Source organism: Chiloscyllium plagiosum, unplaced genomic scaffold, assembly GCF_037043375.1.
Source record: "Chiloscyllium plagiosum isolate Xiang-an unplaced genomic scaffold, Cpla_swu_hap1 HiC_scaffold_15, whole genome shotgun sequence".
Classification (NCBI taxonomy): Eukaryota; Metazoa; Chordata; class Chondrichthyes; order Orectolobiformes; family Hemiscylliidae; genus Chiloscyllium; species Chiloscyllium plagiosum.
Window position 1 is genome coordinate 12,431,991 of NW_028270153.1, and position 13,728 is coordinate 12,445,718.

Sequence of the window (13,728 nt, forward strand, 5' to 3'; positions counted from 1 at the left end):
GGGCAAAATTTTAAAGTGGAAGGCAGGAAGTTAGAGGAGATTTGAGGAAAAGAAACTTTTCACTCAGAGGATGATGGGAATCTGGAATGTGCTGCCTGGGCGGGTAGTTGAGGAAACCTCACAGTTTTAAAAAGTATTTGAGATGAGCACTTGAGGTGTCATAAAATTCAGGGCTATGGGCCCAGTGCTGGGAAGTGGGACTAGTGTAGGTGGCAGTGTATCTTTGGCGGTACAGACTCCATGGCTGGAGGGACGCTGTGGTACTACATCTTTCTATGTTTTTTCACATGCAGAGAGATCAGTGTGACCATGGAGCTCAGGCTAAAGTTCATGGTCCGGCTGAACATTGCATAAAAGGCAGTGATTTTTAATGCTCATTATGATTTTGTTTGTGCGTGAGAGTGAGTGAGAGAGAGAGTGTGTGTGTGTGTGTGTGTGAGAGAGTGTAAATGTGTGTGTTTGTGCGAGAGTGTGAAAGTGTGTGTGAGTGTGAAAATGTGCATGTGTGTGTTAGTGTAAAAGTGTCTGTGTGAGAGTGTGAGTGAGTGAGTGAGCATTTTTGAGTTTTTAATGAAGGAGAAAATCCCCAGCCTGTTTCCTTACACAGTTAAACAGAAGAGGCAGTGGTGTGCACAATAGTAGGCCTTGGTGTCTCTTTGCTCCTCTCTCTTTATTGTGCAGATCAAATAGCTTGTTGGTATTTTTTGTTTTCCAGACCAACTCCATGGCGGGCTGCGGAGATTTGTGCATGACCCAAATGAGAGGGGATCAGCAGCAGCAGCAGCAGCGCTATGGGGTACGATCCTATCTGCACTTATTCTATGAGGACTGCACTGGCTCAATGCTGGAGGATGATGAACCAGATGAGCTGAACAGGCAGCGCTCCTCCAGTGGCTGGCGGTCAGCCCTCTGGAAGGTAAGATGCTTCGTTAGAATGTGCTCCATCTGACCCCAATATAGCATCATCAACAATTTGCGGTTAACACAGGGAAATGCCCCAGGGTACGTCCACATCCAAGTGATGCATCATCTGAGATACTAGAAGGACCCATCAAAAGCGTGCTCAGAGAGATAGATTTGACAGAGCCTGTCAAAGGAGAAGAGTGATAAGCAGCAACGCAAAAAGGCTTTGGAAAGAATTCCAGGACTTGGACCCTGGGTGAAAGCACAACCGATGTTGGTGGAGTAGCTGAACTCAGATGTGCAAGCAACCTGAGTTAAGGTGCTCCTTAAAACATACATCTTTGTCCAAGTTAGTGACTTCTGTGGCCTGGTGCTTTGATACAGCTAACCTTTAATGGTGCCACATTCAACTACGCTGTTGTCATCATTGTACAAACGCTGTTACTGTCTCAGTTCTCTTCTAGGATTGAGACACAGGCACACATGCACACAGGTGGATATACGCACACTTACTTGGAGGCTGACACAGACACTCACGCATAGGCAGATACACATTAACACAGTTGGCAGACATACACAGGCAGATACAGAATAATACAGGCAGGTAGACACACACAGAAACACATGCATGGGCAGATACACATTAACACAGGCAGATACACATTAACACAAGCAGACAGACACACAGGCAGATACACATTAACACAGGCAGGCAGATTCACATTAACACAGGCAGACAGACACACACAGAAACACACACAGAGGCAGATACACATTAATACAGGCAGACAGACACACATAGGCAGATATACATTAACACAGGCAGGCAGACATACACAGACACAAGCAGAAACACATCAACATGGGCAGACAGACACACACAGAAACACACACACACAGGCAGATACAATTAACACAGGCAGACTGACACACATAGGCAGATACACATTAACACAGGCTGGCAGACACAGGCAGATATACATTAACACAGGCAGACAGACACACACAGAAACACACACACAGGCAGAAACACATTAACACAGGCAGGCAGATACCCACAGACACAAGCAGATACACATTAACACAGGCGAACACACACACAGGCAGATACACATTAACACAGGCAGGCAGACACATACAGAAACACACACACAGGCAGATACACATTAACAAGGGCAGGCAGACACACACACACAGAAACACACACACAGGCAGATACACATTAACACAGGCAGGCAGACACACACAGACGCAGGCAGATACACATTGACACAGGCATACAGACACACAGAAACACACACGCAGGCAGATACACATTAACACAGGCAGGCAGACACACACAGAAATACACACACAGGCATATACACATTAACACAGGCAGGCACACACAGGCAGATACACATTAACACAGGCAGACGGACACACAGACACAGGAAGATACATATTAACAGGCAGGCAGTTACACACAGACACACACAGGCAGATACACATTGACACAGGCAGGCAGACACACACAGAAACACACACACAGGCAGATACACATTGACACAGGCAGGCAGACACACACAGAAACACACAAACATGGGCAGGCAGACACACACAGAAACACACACACATGCAGATACACATTAACACAGGCATTCAGAAACACACATGCACAGGCAGATACACATTAACACGGGTAGGCAGACACACACAGAAACACACAGGCAGATACACATTGACACAGGCAGGCAGACACACACAGAAACACACACACATGCAGATACACATTAACACAGGCAGAAGATACACACAGAAATACACACACAGGCAGATACACATTAACACAGGCAGGCAGACACACACAGGCAGATAATCAATAACACAGGCAAGCAGACACACACAGGCAGATGCACATTAACACGGGCAGGCAGACACACACAGAAACACACACACACAGGCAGATACACAATAACACAGGCAGGCAGACACACATGCACAGGCAGATACACATTAACATGGGCAGGCAGACACACACACACACAAACACACACACACAGGGAGATACACATTAACGCAGGCAGGCAGACACACACACATAGGCAGATACACATTAACATGGGCAGGCAGCCACACACAGAAACACACACAGGCAGATACACATTAACACGGGCAGGCAGATACACACAGAAACACACACAGAGGCAGATACACATTAATACAGGCAGACAGACACACATAGGCAGATATACATTAACACAGGCAGGCAGACATACACAGACACAAGCAGAAACACATCAACATGGGCAGACAGACACACACAGAAACACACACACACAGGCAGATACAATTAACACAGGCAGACTGACACACATAGGCAGATACACATTAACACAGGCTGGCAGACACAGGCAGATATACATTAACACAGGCAGACAGACACACACAGAAACACACACACAGGCAGAAACACATTAACACAGGCAGGCAGATACCCACAGACACAAGCAGATACACATTAACACAGGCGAACACACACACAGGCAGATACACATTAACACAGGCAGGCAGACACATACAGAAACACACACACAGGCAGATACACATTAACAAGGGCAGGCAGACACACACACACAGAAACACACACACAGGCAGATACACATTAACACAGGCAGGCAGACACACACAGACGCAGGCAGATACACATTGACACAGGCATACAGACACACAGAAACACACACGCAGGCAGATACACATTAACACAGGCAGGCAGACACACACAGAAATACACACACAGGCATATACACATTAACACAGGCAGGCACACACAGGCAGATACACATTAACACAGGCAGACGGACACACAGACACAGGAAGATACATATTAACAGGCAGGCAGTTACACACAGACACACACAGGCAGATACACATTGACACAGGCAGGCAGACACACACAGAAACACACACACAGGCAGATACACATTGACACAGGCAGGCAGACACACACAGAAACACACAAACATGGGCAGGCAGACACACACAGAAACACACACACATGCAGATACACATTAACACAGGCATTCAGAAACACACATGCACAGGCAGATACACATTAACACGGGCAGGCAGACACACACAGAAACACACAGGCAGATACACATTGACACAGGCAGGCAGACACACACAGAAACACACACACATGCAGATACACATTAACACAGGCAGAAGATACACACAGAAATACACACACAGGCAGATACACATTAACACAGGCAGGCAGACACACACAGGCAGATAATCAATAACACAGGCAAGCAGACACACACAGGCAGATGCACATTAACACGGGCAGGCAGACACACACAGAAACACACACACACAGGCAGATACACAATAACACAGGCAGGCAGACACACATGCACAGGCAGATACACATTAACATGGGCAGGCAGACACACACACACAGAAACACACACACACAGGGAGATACACATTAACGCAGGCAGGCAGACACACACACATAGGCAGATACACATTAACATGGGCAGGCAGCCACACACAGAAACACACACAGGCAGATACACATTAACACGGGCAGGCAGATACACACAGAAACACACATAGGCAGATACACATTAACACAGGCTGGCAGACACACACAGAAACACACAGGCAGATACACATTAACACAGGCAGGCAGACACATGCAGAAATACAGACACACAGGCAGATACACATTAACACAGGCAGGCAGACACACAGAAATACACACACAGGCAGATACACATTAACACAGACAGGCAGACACACAAACACACACACACAGGCAGATACACATTAACTTGGGCAGGCAGACACACACAGAAACACACAGGCAAATACACATTAACACAGGCAGGCAGACACACACAGAAATACATACACACAGGCAGATACACATTAACACAAGCAGGCAGACACACACGCAGAAATACACACACAGGCAGATACACATTAACACAGGCAGGCAGACACACACAGAAACAGACACACACAGGCAGATAACAATAACACAGGCAGGCAGACACACATGCACAGGCAGATACACATTAATATGGGCAGGCAGACACACACACAGAAACACACACACAGGGAGATACACATTAACACAGGCAGGCAGACACACACACAGCAACACACACACATACAGGCAGATACACATTAACACAGGCAGACACACACAGGAATACACAAACAGGCAGATACACATTAACACAGGCAGACCGACACACAGAAATACACACACAGGCAGATACATATTAACACAGGCAGGCAGACACACACGCAGAAACACACAGGCAGATACACAATAACACAGGCAGGCAGACACACACAGAAACACACACACAGGCAGATACACAATAACACAGGCAGGCAGACACACATGCACAGGCAGACACACATTAACATGGGCAGGCAGACACACACAGAAATGCGCACACACAGGCAGATACACATTAACACAGGCAGGCAGACACACACGCAGAAACACACACACACAGGCAGATACACAATAACACAGGCAGGCAGACACACAGAATCACACACACACAGGCAGATACACATTAACACTGGCAGGCAGACACACACAGAAATACACACATACAGGCAGACACACATTAACACGGGCAGGCAGACACACACGCAGAAACACACACACACAGGCAGATACACAATAACACAGGCAGGCAGACACACATGCACAGGCAGATACACATTAACATGGGCAGACAGACACACAGAAATACACATGCACAGGCAGATACACATTAACACGGGCAGGCAGACACACAAGCAGAAACACACACACACAGGCAGATACACAATAACACAGGCAGGCAGACACACACAGAAACACACACACACAGGCAGATACACCTTAACACAGGCAGGCAGACACACACAGAAATACACACACACAGGCCGATACACATTAACACAGGCAGGCAGACACACACAGAAATACACACACACAGGCAGATACACATTAACACGGGCAGGCAGACACACACACAGAAACACACACACACACACAGGCAGATACACATTAACACAGGCAGGCAGACACACACAGAAACACACACACACAGGCAGATACACATTAACATGGGCAGGCAGACACACGCAGAAACACACGCACAGGCAGATACACATTAACACAGGCAGGCAGACACACACAGAAACACATGCACACAGGCAGATACACAATAACACAGGCAGGCAGACACACATGCACAGGCAGATACACATTCACATGGGCAGGCAAACACACACACAGAAACACACACACAGGGAGATACACATTAATACAGGCAGGCGGACACATACAGAAATACACACACACAGGCAAATACACATTAACACGGGCAGGCAGACACACATGCAGAAACACACACACAGGCAGATACACATTAACACAGGCAGGCAGACACACACAGAAACACACACACACACACAGGCAGATACACATTAACACAGGCAGGCAGACTCACACAGAAATACACACACACAGGCCGATACACATTAACACAGGCAGGCAGACACACACAGAAATACACACACACAGGCAGATACACATTAACACGGGCAGGCAGACACACACACAGAAACACACACACACACACAGGCAGATACACATTAACACAGGCAGGCAGACACACACAGAAACACACACACACAGGCAGATACACATTAACATGGGCAGGCAGACACACGCAGAAACACACGCACAGGCAGATACACATTAACACAGGCAGGCAGACACACACAGAAACACATGCACACAGGCAGATACACAATAACACAGGCAGGCAGACCCACATGCACAGGCAGATACACATTCACATGGGCAGGCAAACACACACACAGAAACACACACACACACACAGGCAGATACACATTAACACAGGCAGGCAGACACACACAGAAACACACACACACAGGCAGATACACATTAACATGGGCAGGCAGACACACGCAGAAACACACGCACAGGCAGATACACATTAACACAGGCAGGCAGACACACACAGAAACACATGCACACAGGCAGATACACAATAACACAGGCAGGCAGACACACATGCACAGGCAGATACACATTCACATGGGCAGGCAAACACACACACAGAAACACACACACAGGGAGATACACATTAATACAGGCAGGCGGACACATACAGAAATACACACACACAGGCAAATACACATTAACACGGGCAGGCAGACACACATGCAGAAACACACACACAGGCAGATACACATTAACACAGGCAGGCAGACACACACAGAAACACACACACACACACAGGCAGATACACATTAACACAGGCAGGCAGACTCACACAGAAATACACACACACAGGCCGATACACATTAACACAGGCAGGCAGACACACACAGAAATACACACACACAGGCAGATACACATTAACACGGGCAGGCAGACACACACACAGAAACACACACACACACACACAGGCAGATACACATTAACACAGGCAGGCAGACACACACAGAAACACACACACACAGGCAGATACACATTAACATGGGCAGGCAGACACACGCAGAAACACACGCACAGGCAGATACACATTAACACAGGCAGGCAGACACACACAGAAACACATGCACACAGGCAGATACACAATAACACAGGCAGGCAGACCCACATGCACAGGCAGATACACATTCACATGGGCAGGCAAACACACACACAGAAACACACACACAGGGAGATACACATTAATACAGGCAGGCGGACACATACAGAAATACACACACACAGGCAAATACACATTAACACAGGCAGGCAGGCACACACAGAAACACACACACACACAGGCAGATACACATTAACACAGGCAGGCAGACTCACACAGAAATACACACACACAGGCCGATACACATTAACACAGGCAGGCAGACACACACAGAAATACACACACACAGGCAGATACACATTAACATGGGCAGGCAGACACACACACAGAAACACACACACACAGGCAGATACACATTAACATGGGCAGGCAGACACACACGCAGAAACACACGCACAGGCAGATACACATTAACACAGGCAGGCAGACACACACAGAAACACACACATACAGGCAGATACACATTAACACGGGCAGGCAGACACACACAGAAACACACACACACAGGCAGATACACTTTAACACGAGCAGGCAGACACACACAGAAACACACACACACAGGCAGATACACATTAACACAGGCAGGCAGACACACACAGGCAGATAATCAATAACACAGGCAGGCAGACACACACAGGCAGATACACAATATCACAGGAAGGCAGACACACACAGGCAGATGCACATTAACACAGGCAGACAGACACACAGAAACATTGACGCAGGCAGACAGACATATTCAGAAACACACATCGGCAGATAAACAGTCACTCATACGGAGTCACACACACATACTCAAAGTCCTGACCCCTTAAGTTGGAATTTCCAGATATATTCCCTTGGATATGAGGAACATGCTTGTTTTATATCCCTCTGAAAAGCAGGAATTAACATATATTGCTTGTTGAATGGATGGTCCCAGCAGGATTAAGGAAGTCAATAATTACATTGAGTTTACAACACAGAAACAGACCATTCAGTCCAAACTACTGTATGTTTCATGAGTCTCCTTGCACAGATACATAGGAGCGATTAAACCTGCTGAGTGGGCAAGATGTTTCAGTGCCTAAGTCTGTAGAATAATGCACCTTGGACCTGGCTCTTCATGGAGTGCAGAGTGTGTGAAGTGTCAGAGACTAGATTGTGTCCAGGACACCTGTACTTTCAGCCTTGGCTTTACATGACGACATGTTATTTAATCTGACAGACTGATTTTGCCTGTGCCTAGATTAGAGTGGTGCTGGAAAAGCACAGCAGGTCAAGCAGTATCCGAGGAGCAGGAAAATTGATATTTTGGGCAAAAGCCCTTCATCAGGAATAGAGGCAGGGTGCCTGCAGAGTGGAGAGATAAATGAGAGGGGGGTGGGGGTGGGCAGAAAGTAGCATAGAGTATAATAGCTGAATGGGGGTGGGGATGGAGGTGATAGGTCAGAGAGGAGGGTGGAGTGGATAGGTGGGAAGGAAGATATGCCGGTAGGACAGGTCATAGGGACGGTACTGAGCTGGAAGATTGGAGCTGGGGTGAGGTGGGGGAAGGGGAAATGAGGAAACTGGTGAAGTCCACATTGATGCCCTGTGGTTGAAGTGTTCCGAGGCAGAAGATGAGGCGTTCTTCCTCCAGGCGTCAGGTGGTGAGGGAGCGGCGGTGAAGGAGGCCCAGGACCTCCATGTCCTCGGTAGAGTGGGAGGAGGAGTTGAAATGTTGGGCCACAGGGCGGTCGGTTGATTGGTGCGGGTGTCCCGGAGATGTTCCCTAAAGCACTCTGCTAGGAGGCACCCAATCTCCCCAATGTAGAGGAGACCGCTTCGGGAGCAACGGATACAATAAATGACATTGGTGGATGTGCAGGTAAAACTTTGATGGATGTGGAAGGCTCCTTTGGGGCCTTGGATGGAGGTGAAGGAGGAGGGGTGGGCGCAGGTTTTGCAATTCCTGCAGTGGCAGGGGAAGGTGCCAGGATGGGAGGGTGGGTTGTTGGGGGGTCGTGGACCTAACCAGGTAGTCACAGAGGGAACGGTCTTTGCGGAAAGTGGAAAGGGGTGGGGAGGGAAATATATCCCTGGTGGTGGGGTCTATTTGGAGGTGGCGGAAATGTCGGCGGATGATGTGGCTTATGCGAAGGTTGGTAGGGTGGAAGGTGAGCACCAGGGGCGTTCTATCCTTGTTACGGTTGGAGGGATTGGGTCTGGGGGCGGAGGTGTGGGATGTGGACGAGATGCATTGGAGGGCATCTTTAACCATGTGGGAAGGGAAATTGTGATCTCTAAAGAAGGAGGCCATCTGGTGTGTTCTGTGGTGGAACTGGTCCTCCTGGGAGCAGGTACGGCAGAGGCGGAGGAATTGGGAATATGGGATGGCACTTTGCAGGAGGTAGAGTGGGAAGAGGTGTAATCCAGTTAGGTGTGGGAGTCGGTGAGTTTGTAAAACCTGATTTTGCTGTGCACCAGCTGAGGTGTGAATGGTGAGAGCAGACTGAGATTCAGGTCTACCCAGGAGCCCCTAAAAGAGTCAAAAAACTCCCTCACTTGAATTATTGCAGCAACCTTTCTTTGGTGGATCTAGGATCTCACCTAGGCCCCTCAACAGCAAGTGGCTTTTTGGAACTATTATAGACCTGCACTAAACTCTACTTCACAAACCATGACCAAACTATTTCTTCCTCACAACAGATTAGCATTTTAACATTTTAGAGTAGCTTGTTTTATCCACTGTGTTTTTCTAATTCTGGCCTCATTGGTATCAGTGACTTTAATCACTCCTCCATTGGTAGTCAGCTGTCTGAGTCCACTGCTAGAACTACCTCCCAAAACCTCTCTGCCTTGCTGTCCTCTACTTTGAGAATCTCCTTTAAATCAATCTTGTGGTCACCTCCTCTAATAACTCACTTGATCCCTGCAGCAATTGGAACAATCTGAGTTTGGGATCCCTGGTTGGCCCAGGTTAATAGCCCCAATCAGGGAATTCAAACTCAGTGAGATCCACCTGGCTAACCTGGTTCCAATCGCTACAATATCTTTATGTCAAACCCTGCCTACTGGTATTTGCTTTTGTGAAGTGCCTGGCAATGTTTTATTAAACTAAAGTTGGTATATTGAAGCAGAGAGTGGGAGGTGATGGCCAAATGATAATGTTATTGGGTGAGTAATTCAGAACCCCAGAAAATGTTCAGGGCGCATTGGTTCATTAAAAAACAGTGAAACATGAATTCACTTTTTAAAACACAAACTGCAGTTAAGAATATAATGGTCTCCAAAGAATCATTTATCAGGGGAAAACCCATCTGGTTCAATTAAAGCCCTTTAGGGAAGGAAATCTGAAGTTCTCACCTGGTCTGGCCTTTTTCTTTCATTCATTTATGCCACTGGCTGGGCCAGCATTTATTGCCTGTCCCTAGTTGCCCCTTGAGAAGGTGGTGTTGAGCTGCCGTCTTGAACCGCTGCAGTTCACTGCTCATCCTCAATGCCATCAGGGAGGGAATTCCAGCGACAGTGAAGGAACGACAATATATTTCCAAGTCAGGATGATGAGTGGCTTGGATGAGAACTTGATCTACATGTGACTCCAGACCTACAGCAGTACAGCTGAATCTTAAATGCCCTCTGGGCAATTTGGGATTGGTAAACAATGCAACCATCAATTCCTGTTGAAACAATGTAAGGAAAATGTGATTGTTATTTACCATTCCTACTCAGTTTTGCTCCTGATGTACTAAAGTGAGCTGTCTCTCAGTCAGTTCTATTTTAGAACACTGTAGACATTGCCTTTTAAATATTACATCAGCACAATTTATCTGACAAATTATTTCAGGCAACAAAACATGATGTGAAAATACAAATGGCTGTGTACAAACACACAGCGTTTATCATTCCAGGAAATGGTCATGAATCTGGGTAATTTTGTCTCTAAATAACTTATTGCTGGTACAATGAGTCTGTCAGATTCCAGGGGTTTGGGTCCAAACTTTCCTCATTCCTGAAGAAGGGCTTATGCCCGAAACGTCGATTCTCCTGTTCCCTGGATGCTGCCTGACCTGCTGCGCTTTTCCAGCAACACATTTTCAGCTGCTTTACTTCTATAGCCAGGTTTGCTATCCAAAGGGGTAGTTTCCTTCCCATCTTTATTCCCACTCATTAAGTCAATTTCCAGACTTGTGTTGAGTGTGGCTCTGCTTAGATTAAACCCATTCTCTGCAGAACCATCACAAAGGTTCATTCGTGTCCAGAGTTGAGTGAGTCTGTGCATGAGAATGTGTGTGTGTAGGTGTGTGAGTGTGCAAGTGTGCAAGTGTATAATAGTGTGTGTGTGTGTATTCATTGTCATAGAATCATAGAGATCTATAGCCTAGTGTGTGTGTGTATTCATTATCATAGAATCAAAGAGATCTACAGCCTTTCGGCCCATCACATCTGTGCCAGTCAAAAACAGCCATTTAACTATTCCAATCCCATTTTCCAGCTTTTGCCTATAACCTTGGGCACCTTGGCATCCCAAGTGCATATCTAAATACTTCTTAAATGTAATGAGGTGTTCTGCCTCTACCACCCTGACCAGCATTGAGTTCCAGTTTCCCACCACCCTCTGGGTGAATTGGTTTTTCCTCACATGTTCTCTAAACCACCTGTCCCTTCCCTTAAATATATCGTTCCGGTCATTGATAACTCCATCAAAGGGTAAGTTACTTCCTGTCTGCCCTATCCCTGCCCCTAACAATTTTATACATCTCGATCATGTTCCCTCTCAGTGTCCTCTGCTCAAGGGAAAACAACCCCAGACTGTCAAATCTTTCTACATTACTGAAACTCTCCAGACCAGGCAACGTACTGGGAAATCTCCTCTGCACCCTCTCCAATGCTATTCAAATCTTTCCTCCAAATCACTTTCTTCTGAACATGGGCCTCATTGTTAATCTCAGCCAGTCCGTTCATATGTGCAAGTACCATTTGCAGAAGTTTGTGTAAGTACATATATGAGAGTGTGAATGCGCAAATGTATGTGTGTGTGTGTCCATGCGAGTTTATACACAAGTGTGGGCATGTGAGAATTCATGCATGTTGTACACCAGAAAGCCAGGGTGAAAAACAATAAACCGGAGTTAAATCTTTATTTTTATAAGCATTTACTTACAAATGTACACATTACAAACATTTCAAATCCAGCTAGCTTAATTTCAAACCATTCCTTTATGTATGTTTTGGGCGGCATGGTGGCACAGTGGTTAGCACTGCTGCCTCACAGCGCTGGAGACCCGGGTTCAATTCCCGCCTCAGGCGACTGACTGTGTGGAGTTTGCATGTTCTCCCAGTGTCTGCGTGGGTTTCCTCCGGGTGCTCTGGTTTCCTCCCACAGTCCAAAGACGTGCAGGTCAGGTGAATTGGCCATGCTAAATTGCCCATAGTGTTAGGTAAGGGGTAGATGTAGGGGTATGGGTGGGTGGCGGGTCGGTGTGGACTTGTTGGGCCGAATGGCCTGTTTCCACACTCTAATATAATCTAATCTAATCTTTTGTAATCAGTCTATTCACTGATATTATTAAACACATCTGCATAGGTTTGGACTTGAATCAGGTCTCTGAGTTCAAAGGTAGGAACATTACCACTGCACCCACAAGAGTTCCCAATTTTCCTTATATAAAAGTACAAGTCAATCCTCTGTTAATGCTCACTTCCTATAAACAATCAAACACAGTCAAAATATAATAATGAGAGAATGTGCGTGTGTGAGTCGATGTTTTTGATTAAGTCTGAATCTTGATTGTGAGTGGCATTTTTTGTTATTCATTCACATTGGATGTTGCCAGTCAAACCTAATTTGCCCAGAAAGCATTTGAGAATTAACCCCAGTGCTGTGGGTCTGGAGTCACATGTCGGCCAGACCAGATACAGGTGGCAAATTTCCTTCCCTTAGGGACATTAGTGAATCAGATGGATTTTTCTGTCAATCTAATGATCATCTCTAGATTTTTAATCCCAGATTTTTATTGAATTCAAATTCCATCCTCTGCCCTGTTGGGATTTGAACCTGGGTCCAGTGAATATTACCTGGGTCTTTGCATTAATAATCCAGTGATAATATCACTAAGCCATTGCTTCCCCACATGGAGGTGATGAGGGTCTCACCTGTTGATTAGTGAGTCAGCAT

At 46.6% G+C, this 13,728-nt stretch overlaps 1 protein-coding gene across 2 annotated transcripts in view; it reads left to right on the top strand.

The window, feature by feature from the left end:
• LOC122560285 (neurensin-1-like) overlaps window positions 1–13,728 on the top strand; it is a 50,964-nt gene that overhangs the window by 20,839 nt on the left and 16,397 nt on the right. For both annotated transcript variants that reach the window (XM_043710835.2, XM_087994742.1), the window contains exon 2: window positions 716–916. In XM_043710835.2, the coding sequence (XP_043566770.1) occupies window positions 725–916 (192 nt within the window). In that variant the 5' untranslated portion in view covers window positions 716–724. The remainder of the gene's footprint in view (window positions 1–715; window positions 917–13,728) is intronic.